Source organism: Brugia malayi (genome assembly GCF_000002995.4).
Source record: "Brugia malayi strain FR3 genome assembly, contig: Bm_v4_ChrX_scaffold_001, whole genome shotgun sequence".
NCBI classification, from domain to species: domain Eukaryota; kingdom Metazoa; phylum Nematoda; class Chromadorea; order Rhabditida; family Onchocercidae; genus Brugia; species Brugia malayi.
Window position 1 is genome coordinate 21,340,679 of NW_025062479.1, and position 18,014 is coordinate 21,358,692.

An 18,014-nucleotide genomic window follows, 5' to 3' on the forward strand; every position below is an offset into this window, starting at 1 on the left:
GTGGATGTGTAGACCAAATTTATAGTTGCTATTTTGTGAAGTAATAATGATTTGCGAAAACCGCAGACTATGAACAAATCCTCGCAAATACTTACACATACATACACTGTAGTTTACCATTTCTGAAAAATGAATTTAAAAGGCGCAATCCTTCTTTTGTCATTGTGGAATGTTCTCCAATTATCGCCTCATTTTATCCTCCCAATAATGAAATGCTACCGTTAATTTACCTATTTAATGGTTTTTTTCTCTTTCTTTAAAAAAAAATTATATTTCCTTTGGCAAGCAATGAATGCTATTCAAATCAGGAATAAATGATTCTTTCAAAGTGAAATTAATGAAATAGATTAAATGACTCAACTTATATGAGCGAAAGGCTTGGAATACCTATGCCATATTTGTGTGAAAGATGTGACGTACCTGTGTCATATTTGTGTGCAAGACATGGCATACCTGTGTGATTTCTGTGTGGAAGGCTAATATACTTCTATTACACTTGTGTAGAATGTTGATTTAGCTATGTTCTTAACTAGAGGTCAAATACCTTTGGATGACTAAAAATTTCTCCTTTCAATCTATTTCATGTTGTTTTGTTCATTTTCACATTTGCCTGAAGTCAAATTCACTTCACGACAAAGTTTGTTAACTTGCAATGAGTAATTAATCTCATTAAATGCTAATCCGTCAGCTTATTCCTTATAGCTCATTCAAAGATGATTAACAATTTATCTGCTGAACGTATTATAGATCTTGCATTATTCGATCTCATAAGCTGACGCACTCTGAGCAAATTTTCAAACGTTTTATGCACGGACGAAACGAATTCTTTATCAGCAATCAGTTGTGGATTAATTTTCTCAGATATATTATGCAGCACTGTAAAATGTTTTATTAAATAATAATAACAATGATAAATTGTAATTAGCAAATGAAGTTTGATATTTAAAAAATGAATTGCAGACCTGAAATAGATCAGATCGAAAGAATGTTACCATGATGATACCACCAACAGTAGTACCATCTCAACAGCAAAAAGAAGATACCGCTGAAGGAGAATTTGGTTAGTATTCAAATTTCTTTTTTTTTTTTTTTTTTATATTGAAATTTTAGATATATATTAAATATATATTAAATTAGATATATTAATTTTTTCATATTAAAAACTCCAAAAAAATATCAATTTGAAATGAAATGTTAAAATTCCTTTGGTCCATCCTAACAATTTCTGAAAATATTTATGCCATAAAATATAGTAAAGTGTATGTGAAAGAAAAGAATAGAGATGAAATTATATGAGACAAAATAATTGTTAAATTTTAAAAGTCTTAACTTAATAAATTACGGATATATTCGCGAGCTCTATATCCTCATTTTATTACTTCATCCAATCCTTTTTTGAATGGTAGCAGATTTCAGTATCAAAATTTGCAGTCATTGTTGTTGTTGTTGTTGTTGTTGTTGTTATTGTTGTCAATTAGCAAGAAAAAAAGAAAAGAAAAAAAGAAATTAGGTGAAGGAAAAAGAGTGAACTAATTAATAATGATCAGCTCTGTGGGACTTCTATTACTTCCTCTCAAACAAAGAGTGCCATTGCTGTTCGTTACATCTCAGAGAAGAAAAAGATTCGAAACTATAACTTACTTTTCATACCTTTTCTGTCCTCCTCCTCGTTCCTGATGAGATGGGCTATTTCAATCCATTCTTCGTTGCCATTCAAAAGAATAGTCGCCTTCTTGTCACTTCAACTCTTAATTTATCATTTTGTCACTTTGTTCTACATTGATTTCCTTTTTTTTATTACTCTCGTCCATTGCTTTTTTCAGTTCATTTTACAAATTTGATAGCTAATAACAATTGACAAATTAATCAACTTAAAAGTTTACGAAAAAAAAAGTTAGGAAAAGGAATAATATTCCATGACTAAATCTATCAATAAAAGGAAATGATAATTGAATTTTGAAGAAATAATAAATCAAAGAATCGGTATGAACCTTCTAGGTTTTTCTTTTTTTTTTTTTTTTTTTTAATTAGAAAACGAGCAACAATGTTAGCATTTAAAATCACTTTTTTCTTGTCATATTATGCGTGAACCTTTCTTAATTATTAATGGAAAAAAACAATGATTATTATGAATCGTTGGCACACTAATTTATAACAGAGATTAGATATTCGTATATTTGCAAGTCTGTTATTTAATATAATTCAACGGCTAATTTCTTAACATCTCTTCTTTGACTTTTTTTTGTCTCAAATAAATTCTAAAATAACTATTTATCTACTTGTAATTTTATAAAATATAACCTTTTATAGAGCAATATTCAAATTTTCCAGTATCATTAAGAACACTGACTGAACAGGTAGTTTGGTGTTGTATATCGTCAAAGGATCTTACTTCTGTTCATAAATCATACAGGTCATCCTTAAGTATGTCAGCAAATCTGTTACATACGATGTTCATGATGATTACAGTGATAATAATAATAATGATGATGATTGTGAGAATACGATTATTGTTATAGTATAAGGTTGTAAATTGAGTGAATACAAGTGTGCATGCCGACGACATATAACACTTCCTGAATTCATCAAAAGGAGCCGAATTCAACAGTCTGATCCTTCAGAAACCAATCCAACATTTTTTTGAAGGAATTTTTGATTCTCACTAAAAATTTTAGTGAAGTCAAGTTTCAAAATTTTGAAATGCCAAAGAAATAAAATTTAGTTTAATTGGATGATGTTTTCAATTAAATTCTGAAATTATGTTTGAAAAATTAAGTATTACAGAAAATTGACTTATCTGAAAGTAAGTTATCTCAGTTCTCTGTTTAAATTTAAATAAAAGTAACTTTTATTGCTGCAATGCGACAAATAAGGAAGTCAATTACTCTTGCTATTTGACCTGAATTATATCATTGCATAATTCCAAAGGTCATTTAGTTCTATTCCGTTTTATGAGGTTGAGAGAAAACGATGTGGTCAAAGTGGTTTGTGGTGAACATTTGAATCTCTTCATCACTTTTTTTTTTGTCAGTTCAGTCATTAGTTGGACATTTTATTACTATTTACAACTGTTTACAATTTTTGAAATTTATTAGAAAAACTCACACATTTTATCCTATTTGAAACACTATATGAGATCAAGAAGTAAAATACCCAATTTAATTTAGTAATGTTTGAGTTCTAATGAGTTGGTTCTAATCAATAATCACTTAAAATGAAAAATTTTAAGTGTAAATGATATCCCAACGTAATTATTTTTGTAACATATCTTTTTACTCATCAAATCATCATTTTTTAAAGCGAGTACTTTAGATACCAATGATAGAAAGACCACTATGAATAAGTGGGATCTACTTTAGTGAGAAATAACGAATAACACCTTTCCTTTAAGAGTATCTGGCGTATATTAGATGATACTTTCAAAGTTCAAGTGATTATTGTGTAGAAAAAAATCTTAAATTAGTTTAATTTAAGCAAAAAAAAAATTTTCATATACCTAAATTTTTTATATTTAATCCTAAAATTGGGATAAATAAACTCTTGTACTAGCATAAATAAAATGATTTATTACTTTTGTAAATGTTTAGATCATCATTATTAGAAACAGAACATTGAGAAAACCAAAGAGGAGAACGTCGGTAAGATTCAAATATAATCACCAGCGAGTACCTTACCTGTTATTGCTAGCATTGCTGTTACTGAAGTACTTCAGATATCATAAATTCACTTTTGATCTGACACTGACTATTGTTGAATGACTGATCTGTTTAGTTGTTACGAGTGCTAATATTATTACGGTAGAAAGAATTGAAAAAATGGGGGTGGAGAAGTTTTTAACGAATGTGATCGTATTTGTTGGAAATTTTTTTCACAAATGAATGATGACTGTTTCAAATTCTCCCATCATATAAATAAATCATTTACTTTTTCATTAAAATTTATCTTTTATATGTTTTTTCTTCTCCTAATATCATTTTAATGATAGATTGTTATATATAAGTTTTCCAGTATCATTTTTATTGATAGACTATTTAATATATGATAAATTATTTATTATATGTATAAGTTGAAATAAATATTTGAAATTTCAATTATTTCAGTTATTTTTTTTTCCAAGCAAACTAGCTAAATTAGCAAATTATTAATAAACTGGATGAATAAAGAGGAAATTAGTTGTTCATTATCTTTTGGTTTGTTTTAAAGATTATTTCTTGTAATACAATACTCTTTTGAAATATATGTATAAGTAAAATTAAAAAGTGTTAATTTATAATGAAATTTATAACTTTACATATTACTTCGTAATTATTTTCTATTTTTTCATATCTAGAAATATTATGGAAAGCATATTTTTTTGCTAGCTTTTTTTTTAATCCGTTATTTACTGTCCGCTTATTTTTTTCTGATACACTAGCATTTACTTACTCACCTCAATTCGATGCGGTATTTATTGATTCCTATTCTAACACTTCCATCTCCGCCTATGTATCTGATATTTCCGCATGACAAAACCAATCAAAAGAAAGTTTGTTTACATATAGTTCAGAAGCCAGCAAAATTTTTACCAATCTATTTGTTGTGTAATAGAGTACATATTTGCATGGGTGTGTGTGTGTGTGTATGTTGTATGTATTTGTATGGGGTGTGTACATGTGTGCATGTATGTATGTATATTTGTGTGTTTATATGGAAACGATTGCACTGTTACTTTCATATTTATCATTACCTGCAATTATATCACTAAACAATAAATTTAGTGTAAGCTTATCATCCTTTACATATCACCAAAATAAAACTACAACATTTCCTCTGTACAAGTTGACAGTAATTAGTCACTTATCATATCATTATCAAAATGTTTGAGTAGCCGCAATATGATAATAGCAATAGTTGAGGATTACTAACGATATATCTAAGTGACGTTAAAAATACAATGTAATATATTTGTAGATTTGGAAAATTCAAATGAAATTGTTTCAAAAGCGAATGATTCGCAATTTTTAAATAAAAATAAATGATAAATTAATTAGCGGAATGCTTTATTATCAATAAAATTAACATTTTTGTTATTGCTTTTTAAGAAGCAAAGAAGATATCTGAAAAGAAAAAAAACAAACAAAGTGTCATAGATTATTATCATAACTATCGTTAACAAAATAATACTTCATCACTTAAGCTTAATCTTTAGATGAATTGGAATTTAAAGAAAAAAATCATTTCATTAATTTTTAGGAATTATATGTTTGTCTCGAACATTTTTTTTTTTTTTTTTTTTTTTTAAGGAGATGAAAAGAATTGAATTAAAGAATTCCTAAGAGAGAGCAAGATATGTTATACAGATTAATCAAAGTGATCCAGCAGAATGAATCTGTGATGCTCGAACATCCTCCAATTTTAACTGGAGACAAAATTTGAAATTGATAACAGAAAGCAAAGAATGCGTTCTGTGCTGTCAATGTTAAGAGGCGTGGCGGTTTACTTAAGGAAGCACAGCCATCTGACGCCACCTATCATTTCTTAAACAAACATTTCAACTGTTTGGAAATAAAAATCTTTCATAGAATTTTCCTCATTACTTTCTTTCATTTTATCTTCATCTTCCTGTTTGACCTTTTATCATTGTTATCGAATTGGAAGATGAGTGCAAAGGTCTTTTTTTTTTTGAAAATCCGCAATCTATTTTTTTTATGTTCAGAGTTTAGGTCTGAAATTTAGAAATTTATTAATTTAAAAAAGAAAGTACTATATAAGTTCTGAAGAGTCTTACAAAAACAAAAAAAAAAAAAAAAATAAAGACTTTGCAAGAATTCTATTTTGCAAATTAATGACATAACTTTTCGCTTTCTTGTTTAGTCAACTGTTTGCTTTTAATTATGCATTGGACCCTATAAATTTTGTTATCACAAATTTGGAAAAGAAAATACCGGCAAAGTAGATGCTAAATTTTTAGAGACTTAACAGTTTACAAAAAAATAACATGCCACTGATTCTTTTTTTTTTGCAGATTGTCAAATATGCATTTGTTTTTACTGTTATATAAAAATTTGTTGATCATTTTGATAATTTTATTAATTTCTGAAGAATACATTCTTTTTAGGCCTTGAATTCAAAGTACTGTATTTGCTTCGTAATTCAAATGCAGAAAAGATGACCATTTCGTTAATTAAAATTGGTAATGAATTGAATGATGGAAGAATTTCGTCATCATTTTTTACATAAATTAGCTTGTCCAATAAAATTTAACTTTGCAAATATCATTTGAAAGGAACGAATCAGCTTTTGCTGATTTTGCTGACATATAGCGTTCACTACCATAAAATTTAAATTGCGCAATACGTTTCCTATAAATCCATTCACTTAAGTAAACAATTTCTTTTTAAGTATTTTTATTACTGAATTCGATGGAAAATAGGAAAGGAGAAGGAAAAGGGAAAGCTTTTCCACTGTCATTCGGCAAACTTCATACATTCATTAAAATTAATGCTTCTTGACGCTTCTTTTGCAATGAATAATTACAAAGCAAAATGCTGTACTTTCTAGATTTCATTTTAAATTCTTCAACTAACAAAAAATCATTAGCATTTAATTTTGCATAATGGTATTATTGTCCTGCAAGTTACTGTTACATACATCTCTCCTACACGCAAAAGAATTTACTCCTACAAAAGCTCTTAAGCTATGTTTTATTCTTAAACATTTTAAATTGAAATTTTCGACCAATTCAGAAAATCATTTATTTATAATTAGTGTTTTGATCGGATTTTATTTGTCCATCACTTGTCTTTTTCCTCTCATTTTTTTTTTTTTTTTTTTTTTTTTCATTCATTTTAACGTTACTTTCGTCAATTCTCATTTTTTGTCTTATTCATGTCACACTTTTTTTTTTTGATATATCACATAGAATTAATGTATCACATAGTATTTGACAGATTACATCATTTATATCTTGTGAAAAATGACATCTGTTGCAGTTAGTGTAATTTCTTAGTATTTAATTTATACAGAACAGATAGATTCATTATCTTACCTTTTACTTTATCAGTAGATTTTGTTGCACTACTGATATTGTTAAGTATAATAATTTCTATAATATTACCTCATTTAATCTTGTTTCCTCTGTTTTTAATATTTCATTAACCAAATGAATTTTAAGATGACACCAGTCGGTGTTTAAATTTGAAGAAATGATGCTATACGTAATTAGATAAATGGTAATCTATCATACATTTATCAATGATGGAATTTTTGTAGTGCTATTTAAATTGAGCCCTAAAAAAGCTTTTGCTTCTTGCTATCGTTTTGTTCACTAATCGTTAGCAAAAAGATTATCGAAAAGGATTGAACAGCAAATTGATGCAGCATGCGGTTGAAATGATGCATGACTAAAATGACTACAGTGATAATAATAACAATAATAGTAGTAGTAGTGACGGTATATGTTGCTTAAATTGTGCTATCGTATCAAATTACCACTTATTGATATGCCGACTCCTTATGTCCTCAAAAATTACCACTTCGTATCTGTTTATTTACTTTAAGAAATTAAAGCATTCTGATAGCAAAAAAGGAGAAGAAAAATACACTAAATCGAATTTATATTTGATTTGCATGACAAATAAGCCATATAAAATGTGAAATGTACAGTTTGTCATACTATATAGAATTTCTTTCCTCTTAATTTTCATTATTTATTCACAGTCGAATTTCATACCTTTAATATAGTCAAGAAATTGGATCTTAATCAAATTTCTTCATAACATACGTTATTGTACATATTTGTTTATTAGCATCTAATGTAATAATCGCTTTTTTTAATGAACCACAATATGATTACATATCCTTGGGAACATTCAAAATAATCAAAATACTTAAATATAACTAAGTTAGAAATAGATGAAACTAGTTTAGCGGAAATATCCGAAAGTGCTAATAACACTTCATTATCCATTTGTCAAAAATCTGTTAGTTTTTCCATGAAACTCTGTTAATGAGGGAAAAGTCCCTTCCGTTTCGACCTATTTACCAAAGCCTAGCACAAGTTGATAAGGACACATAAACCGTTTATCGGTGCAAAGCTTTCAAGCAATATTGCTCACATAAAATGTTGTATAAACATACACACATACACACATCACACATACACACACAAACACACACACACACATACATACACATACACAGACACATAAATGCAGACCATTTGTACCAATCCTGTGTAATGACCCATTCTATTTCTCATACTTTTACATGATCACTATGCCATTTCTCGCTGATTATTTGCAGTAGAGCTTCTGAGTGATGAGAGGTTGCAAATCCTCTTTTTGCTATTCTATCCTATCAAAACTGGCACCCTTTTCCCGGTATTGAGGTCCTAAATCCGGTCCTCCTTTATAAAATACCGTAATGCATCAAAGTTTTAATATTAGTATCTTCCTTTTCTCTTTCTTTCATTTCTTCTTTCCATCTCAAACAACCTCAATTGTTTGAACAATTTCATGAATAGAGCTTCTTAATTGCCGCCTTTGATTTGAACCGCAATCAGACAACAAACATTAGCAACCGTTTATTTATAAATTGAAAGTTAGAAGGGCTACGAATAAAAATAATCAGTGAAATGTTCAAAATTGAATGAGAAAAGAGAAATATCGTTTATGAGTTTAAATGCATGCAAAATTTTAAATTATATCATCAATATTTAAAAATATCTAAAAAAAAAAAAAAAACATTGAAGAAATTCCGATATTTCTGAAAGCGATGAATGATAATGACAAAAGGAAACAAATTATCATCCTGTCTAATTAGATTTTATAAACTATCTCAAGCAATTTTTGATTTTATTTCCTTTTTTTATCTTCCGGATTAAAGCTATATACTTTATCTTTATTTCTTTCCTCTTATCTATTATTTTTAACTTTATTTTTGGCATTTCTGACATTTCTCATTTTTCATCTTCTTATTGTCGTCTTAAGATTTGAGGATAATTTGATGGAATGAGATTTTCGGAATAAGATTATGTATGTTAGTTGATAGCACTGAACTAAATATAGTTTATTCTTTGAGCTGTAACAAGCTAAGATTAATATAAGTTAGGAGATCAGGGTTGATAAGTCTAATTAACAAACTAAGATTGATAGGTTTGAATTACTAAGCTAAAATTAATAAATCTGAATTGTGTTTTTTATCTAATTGCAAATAAATTTGGCAATTTGAGTTTTTTTTTTTTTTCAACAGAGTTAATAAATAATATTATATTGTTGTTTTCTCCCAGCATGTGTTTCATATAATCATCGAAATCTGCTAAACAGTGATTTTTTGGTTTATTTATGAGCTGATCAGATCGCAGTTAGTGCGTATACAAACATTAAAATAGTTAAAGCTCAATCCGTTTGTATATTTTGAAGTGCTTTCCATTTCCCGACTCCAATCATTTCCATTCTATTGTTTCCGGTACTTACTTTCATCTTTCTAAGTAATCTTATACTTTTGATGAATGGGTGGGATATTTTACACTTCTGATAAACATTTTACCCTACTAATCTCTTTAATATGCTAATTTTTCGCCTTTTGCAAATTTTTAAAATGGAAAAATCTCGTTGCATTTTTCATTGCATGCCCACGGATCCAGGTGAGCTAATCCATTCAAGGTGTTTGTGTTAGGTAATGTAAAAGATGCACACATATAGCAGTTTATAATATATATATATATATAGGAGGGTCAATTTCAAAAGACAACTCCGTGACCTGTGACTGATTCTCGTGAACTTCTGAACCTATTCCTTCTCAGAGAAGATTTATTTCAAGTGAAACTATATTGCGTAACCTTTCATTGATAGATTAATCATATTTCAAAGAAAAAACTTCCTTTTTGAAATTCAACTCAATAAAAATTTTGTGGGAATTGTTTATATTGCATAATTGGCATTCAGAAAGTTTAGACACTGCAATCGTTGATTAATTCTTTCTTTATTTCTTATTTTAGACAAAACTGTAAGGAATATGAATTAAATTGAAGAAGTTTTCAACCATTATCAAAAATTTGCTATCTCATTTGTGAAAGCATAAAATTTTAACATCTTAATAAATTAGAAATTATAAGCTACTTAACAATTAGTCATTATTGACACATAAAATCTTTTTAAAATTTCATGCACAAACCAGGAAGTGTTTCTGCAACCGGAAAAGGTAGGTTAATGATAACAATTTGTATGTCTCCCAAAACACCATCTTCTTTCTCCTATTTCTAGCTGCAATCACTTCTCACCAATGTTACTTTGTAAATGATATTTTAGCGATAAGATAAAGTGACGGCCTTAATGATAATGATAAAAGGAAAGATAAGTGCTAAATGTCGGATTCAAAATATAATATTTAACATACTACAGTACTTTTCAACATTTTCTTTTCTTTTTATTTTAGTTTTTGAATTTTTTTCACTACTTTAATGCTTTCATATAATGCATATTTTAAGAAGTGAAAGGGAGAAGAACAAAGAATTACGAGTTTTTCTAGAATTCTAGAAGAAAGAAAACTTTTAGTTTTGAAAATTTAATCAAATATCAAAAATTATACGATAGATTCTAATAAAAAAATAAGCTACTAATAAAAACTTGAACTGTTGTCACCATCAGTATCAAGGGAATGGCACAATTGCTTATCAAAATACTTGGACATGAAGATTGCGGTCTAACTGGCTTTGCTATTTTAATATTGCCTGATCAGTAAGAGTTGTGATTTAACATATGCTTTCCTTGACTTGCAAAATTTGTTAAGCAATTCATTGATGATTTATACTCTACGTATGTTTTCAATGTATTGCTGAGAAACTTTTTTGCTCATCAGTTATTTAACGTATTCATCACGTATATTATACGTATATTATACAGCTATGCTTTTTAAAGTAATTCATAGTGTTAGCTGTGACGAAATTTCATTTAATCTATTTATTCATTTCATTATTAATAGTTTATAAAACAATATATAGAATTTTCTTTTCCATCTGACTTTGCGACTTTATTGTTTGCAAAACAAATGAAATAAGAGTTTTGTGAAAGAAAAAAACTGCGCTTTTTTTTTTTTTTCCTTGAATTAATGAGTTATTTCTACAAAAATAAGCTAACTTGATTGATTTAATTGCTAATGGTTTATGATTTTAAAGTTTTAAAGAAAATTTCGAAATTATTACTTTTTTTTTTTTTGATAGCTTCCGATGAGTATTACTATGGGCGGAGTTGTTCCTGATGCCGTTAACCAGTAGGCGTTGTCAGTTGAGTACGGTAGGCAGATAAGTATCTGTGGCGCTGTTGCAATGAGCGGCTACTGCCAACCAGTAAATGTGTTCGTCGCTAACGGTGTGACTAATTCACACTTTCTGAACAAATCTTTCTTTCATTTTATCGGTTTAGTCTGTATGTCCAACTCTATGCTTCGAATGCTTTTAGCAGTTAACGGATTTACACTAAATCACTTACGGATTTAAAATCATTTCCATCCGGAGAATAAAGGAAAATATGAGTAAGAAAAAAAAAAGGTAGAAAAGTATAAGTAATGAGTGATTAAGTAAATACCGAAAGTGGGGAGAGGGGAGAGGTAATTTTGTGGAATTATTCTCAATATTGTATGTAAATTTTCAACATTTTTTAGGTAATCCACTTATTTGTAAAATAATTAAGATTGTTGCATATATGCTTATAGTTTAAATATATTATTTCTGAACTAAGTAGTTAACAACTAATTCCAACAGTAATTGTTACTAATTCATGATTAAGTTATTAATTTTAAAGACAAGAATTTTGAAATAAAGAGTGATTTTTTTCATCAAAAAAAAATAATCCCGCAATAAATGCAAAAAATTCGGAGAAAAATATCAATCAAAATTCAGTTTTATTTTTAATATTTTTTATTAATTTTTACTCAATTTATAAATTCTTAACAACGCGAATATATATTAAAAAGTCAAATATATATATCACAAAGTTATATTCATTATCTATTAAATACTTAGTTATGCAATTTTTAGTTTTTTCATCATAAATTTAACTTTACTTTTGCTACTTTTGTGTCAATTTCAAAAAACTTTATCGCCCTGTACACTGCATATTTGGAATTGATGTAAGATTCTATGATACAAAAATTTATAAATTTCTGTTACAAAGGCATAAAACTAAATGTAGAAGAATTCTTTCAGTATGATATTTCAATTTATCTCACTTAACCATTATTTATTTTTATGGATTTATTCCCGTTTTCTGTCATAATTTATTTTTTGCATAATAAATTAATGAATAATAATGCTATAAAATATTGGTAAATAATTTATTTGTTTGAAACTTTACTCTCATACAACTTTCTTGTCTTTTATTTCTCTGCTTACTTTTTCCTATCATCTTTTTTATTGCTCCATCACATTTCTATGATTTGTTATCAAAATGATAACATTTCATCACTATCGATATTTTCATACATTTCCGCCTGCACTATTATTTCTTTCATCTTTGTTGAGTTGAATTCGGTCAACTCAGTGACTTGTGCATCGAAATGATTTTAAAAGATAATGGTGAGTTGTGAAGAAAATTAAGCTTTAAAAAATCTTAAAGAAATTAATAAAAGATTAATTTGAAACGCTGGCTGTTAAGAAATTTTAATAATTTCCGTATTAAATTTATTCAGATTTGAAGGCAACTTGAAATGAAAAACTATAGCACTAGGAGATTATTTAAAAGTAATTAGTGTAATTATCTTAATGAACAGTATGGAATGAAAATTTAATTTACTTTGAAGTAAACTTATCTTAGTTTCACTGCTCTCTAAAGTAGGACAATTCAAGTGGAAATATATTACTAAACTTTCTTTTGGCTGTAATTTGAATTTGGATTCGATTTAACTCGGATTTAAATATATTTTGATATACTTTTTGGAATACCAAAGTATTTTTAGCATAGTTAGAACACTCAATATAAATGCTAAGCTTATTTATTCTTACTTATTCATATGTGACGGAGATCAGTTACAAAAAAAAATAATTCAAGCAAAAATATATTACTGAACTTCTAGTCAATAGCTCAATAAGAGCTATTGACATCTCTTACAATATTTTATTAAATCCATAAAATATATTTTTTTTTTTTTACTTTTTGAACTCAAAAAAAGGAAAAAAAATTGATGGAAATTTGTAATTCAAAATGTATTTTCAACTTGAAATTTATTTCCAAAAATTTTTTATAAATTCAATTTCTTATAAATTTTTATTGCTAATAATTTTGATAAGTAAAAATTTTCTGAAAATAGTGATGATATTTTGCTATTTGATTATTATCAAAAACGATAAATTAAAACATTTGAAAAATAATGCAAAGAGTGCAATAAAGTTTTTAATTTGTTTAAAATTTTTTTAGTGTAAAATTATTTCAAAAGATTTCCATTCCCGCTTTTTCTTTCATTTTTGTAAAAACGTAATATATATGTAAGAAAAAGAAATACTGCTAAGTAAAAGCTGATGATAGTGAATGCTTTCATTTGATGATTGAAAATGGAAAGGAAGCGGTAAGCATTCAAAATTTTAAGCTACAAAAAACGGTATAAAAATATGAGCATAATACAGCCAGCAATGGTTGTTGTCATCTGAAGGATCGGTTTAGATGGATGCAGAAAACGGCATGAGAAGCGGTGTATGAAGAAGTCACATACAGTTCAGGATGTTGAGGTATCGGCGGCTTCATCCTTTCATCTATTTGATGCTTGAATAGCGGAATGGTCCTAGTCTCGTTACTTTTGTGAAGCATTCAAATCAGAAGCAAAATTTCAGCACTATATTTATGTACGAAAGAGTTTCTCGTGTTGTTATCATTCACTGTTTGATTTTTAAAAATGATCAAAAGAATGTGCCGCACAATTCTCTCTCAGCTACTCCCACCTTTAGCTTCCTCTTTTTCATGCATTCAATCAGATGTGTTAGAGCATTTCCATCTTCTCATTTCATGATATAGTTCCTTGAAAGCTTTTACATTTTGTCTCTTTCAGTCTTATTCTTTAGCAGCATTTAGCAATATGGTAGGAGAATTTAGTTATCATGAGGTGATAAGGACATATTTCAATTGAAAAAATTTCCTGTTGCGATAATAGTAGTTACATGATCATGAAGAATAAGTGATAAACGAATATTTGAAATAATTTTTTTCCTCCTTTGATGGCTAAAATAATTTGGAGACAGAGGATATGACAGAAAAGAAATTGGCATGAATATAAGACGAAATATTCATACTTATTAGTATTTTTGCAGAGAATTTTGTTCTACAATGTTAATACTATTTGACGCATTCATTAATGATTCCGAGAGAAAAGATATGAGAAGAGAGAAATTGATATAAACATAGGGCAAAACATGTATATTTATTGCTACTAATATTTTTGCAGAAAGAATTCTGCAGTTATTATTTTCCACATAAGTAATAACTAGCTAAGTTTAGATTGATCAAACTCAAAAAAGTATCACTGTAAAACTTCAACATTATGACAATACTTGAAAGAAAAGAATAAATTTTCAAGATTTCAGCAGTTATACGATAGATATTTCAATCTTTCAGATAGTCTGCTGTAATTTTCTGACAGCTAAAACTCGATGTTATTTCCGAATAACGTGTGCACTATAGTGCATGATCTAAGTATATATGTGTGTATGTATTTCTGCGTGTTTTATGTTTACGTATATGTAAGTGTATGTGTGAATGTATGTGTATGTGTGTATGTGCATACAATTGTATTTATTTTTCTGTATAGCTATTTTAGAACGATTATTGTCACTATGATAATGATTGGTACTCTTCGTTTTGATCACTTGACAATATCACCCGATATATCAGCAGCAATATACAACGTTTCATCTTTACCGCCATTTATATACTATTATAACCTTTGCGCAAAAGATATCAAAAAGCTTAGTGACAGGCAAACACATACATACATGCATGCATGATTGTTTGCGGACATACAAACACAACACATAACAGTTGACTGATACATACTGCACTACCTCACATGCAAATGCAAAATAAACGGTTTAAAAAAAAAGCCACAAAGTGTGCCGACATATTTTATAAACACTAATTTGTCAATCATATCAGTTTTTACATTCTCGTAATGCCTATTATTGCGAATCGTTAGATAGAATGATTCTTAAAAAAAATATTGGAAATTTATATTTTTCTTGAGAAAAAAAAAAACTTTTTCATATCTGAGAAAAAACGGAGAATTTGAATAGTTTAGAATTCTCAACTTAAAAAATTATAGTATCTACCCAATTACATTAGTTTATAATCTACTTAAAAATATTTTTTTTTTTTTTTCGTTTTCTCATATTGAAGACAAAAATATTTCAGTGATTGCACCAATTTTTCAGGTGTTGTGGCGCAGTTGGCACGTTTCCGAATGCTACAAAATCGTACAATTACAGAAATTAGAATGCGTCCTCTTCACGTGCCATATCCTCTCAGTGGTTTCATAGCACTGACTGGAACTCAACAATCGACTCCTCCGGTACCACCGGCACCAACGATCTTTCCTAGTCATTACTCAGCCGAACAGTGGAATCGTTATTACATTCATTTGTATCGACAAATGATGTTAGCACAGATTTCATCTGATGCACAGGTAACTTTTTACTATGATATCTGATAAATTCGTCTGTGGTATCATCAAACAAATTTATTTTAATAAACACAAAAGTAAATCCTAAACAGTCTCTGGAATATGAACTAATAGAGATTGTTGAAATTGGTCGTACTTAGATTAGAAAAATGGCATTCGCAATGTTAAACAATCATAGTGATCGGATAAGGTATAAATAGATGATCAGTGTTAGCAGTGATCATTTTAACATTTCACTAATTCTTTAGAGGCAACGAATCATCCATTTTAATCAACAAATGGCAATGAAAGCCGCAATAGAAGACAACGGCGGAAATGCATCGCTGGTATCATGCAATGATCATCCAAAATTTGATTTCACTCAACTTGCTAAAAGCATCGAGAATGAAAGCAAAGTGAGTTTGATTTATTAGTAGCATTAGTTTAGTATCTAGTAGCATTAATTTAGCAAACAATTATATTTTATATTAATAGTAGTATTTTAGGAAAAGATGATTGAAATATTTTTCTATTTTCGAATATATTAATTAGTTCATTTTCATGAATTCATTGATTTCTTAACTTGTGTGCTTATTTTTGGAAAAAAGAAAGAAAAAAACTGTGCTATCTATTATCATTTTATTGTATTGTTGTTTCAGTTCATTTCATTTTTTTCTTGTTTTCATTAATTTTAGATGGCAAAAGCAACGAAAAATAATAACAGATTAGCACAAAGTTGTTTACCAAACACATCAACTGCATCTACCACTTCAATCAATGACCTTAATAAACCATGGTGAGTAATTTGTTTCGAAATCAATTCATTTAGCTAACAAATAATTAAGCTTAAATGAATAGAATAAGATAATTTTCAACTTCAAAAATAAAAAGCCTATATCAAATACATTAGGATGAAGCTGATTGAAATAGAATACTACTTTTTAATGAAATGAAGATCTTTTGGTATTAATTTCAGGTTTTTATTGCCAAAACGTAATACTGGTAGGGGAGCTCGTCCAAAGAAAGAGTTTATATGTAAATATTGTAATCGACATTTTACCAAATCATATAATTTATTAATACATGAACGTACGCATACTGATGAGCGACCATATGACTGTGATATTTGTGGCAAAGCCTTTCGTAGACAAGATCATTTAAGAGATCACAGGTTTTAAATTTCTTTTTATCATCTTTTCATTTTTCAAAAACTTTAGAGACAAGTTAGCACTTGAATTCAGGTGTGTAGTATGCTAAAAAAATCTCTAAACTCTTTCCTAATTTAATTATTATACTTGCATTCTGTGATCCTCAATCTTTATGCTACTAAATAATAAATGACCAGCAGAATTCTTTCACGTTTCTACGTCTCACTTACTCTTAGCTACTTCTATGCTTCCTTATCTAAGTGATTAATCAACGTGATATGTGCATTAAATCCGTAAATGATAGATTATGTATGGAAAAATTAGCATTACATAACACTTATTAATAATCTTTTTTTTTGCATTGCACTTCAAATCATATTTTACCTTCTTTCTATTCAGATTTATTCATTCGAAAGATAAGCCATTCAAATGTGACATATGTCAAAAAGGCTTCTGCCAATCGCGAACACTTCAAGTCCATCGAATTTCGCATAACAATTCACTAGAAGTGGAACATAGGAGACCACGAAAAGCTCAGAATAACATCATGATCAATCCATTAGATAATGTTCGGGTAAAATATTTCCTGGTCATTTTCTTGAAGTATTTTTTGTATCACTTCGAGAAGAAGCAAGTATGACTCAATGATCAGCAAGATCATTCATTTTCTTCCAATTTCTGCTTCAATCATTTTACGTAGTTGTATACTTGCATTTTTTGTAGTCCTCTAATCTGTTCTACATTATTTTATTATGAACATTTCATAGTTATTTTCGCAGGAGCATATTTTTTTCAGGATGAACGAATTGGTATTGTCAGAAAGAATATGACTTTCACCAATGGTGGTACAAAATCACCAGTATTAGGAAACATTCCTACTGTCACTTTATCATCATGATTATTTTGGAAATATTTTAAATACTTATAAAATAAAATGTTCTATTATTAGGAATTAAATATAAGTTTTCATTGTTATAACTTGCTGATCTTTCATTTACCAAATTTGTGGCAATATTCCATTGAATTTTTTATATAATGTAAATCAGAACATCTATTTATTTAATTTATAGTGTATGTCTATCTATACAGGTAATCATCCATAAATTGTATTCAAATTTATTGACTTTCGTAATATAACTGCAGCGGGATGGAATTTAAGTTTCAGAGGAGAATTTATTTAAGGAGGGATAAGGAGTTATCCTGACTGACTTATCCACTTCCTTTCATTCATATGCACTTCTACTTCTT

At 28.2% G+C, this 18,014-nt stretch overlaps 1 protein-coding gene across 1 annotated transcript; it reads left to right on the plus strand.

Moving 5' to 3' along the window:
- Positions 1-993: 993 nt before the first annotated feature.
- Bm9236 (Zinc finger, C2H2 type family protein) lies at positions 994-17,664 on the plus strand (the record flags this gene model as incomplete). The annotated part of the gene is made up of 7 exons (XM_001898384.2): positions 994-1,060; positions 15,392-15,642; positions 15,888-16,034; positions 16,314-16,414; positions 16,595-16,789; positions 17,166-17,340; positions 17,563-17,664. 7 exons carry the CDS (start codon positions 994-996, stop codon positions 17,662-17,664), a joined length of 1,038 nt encoding a protein of 345 aa, XP_001898419.2.
- Positions 17,665-18,014: the final 350 nt, after the last annotated feature.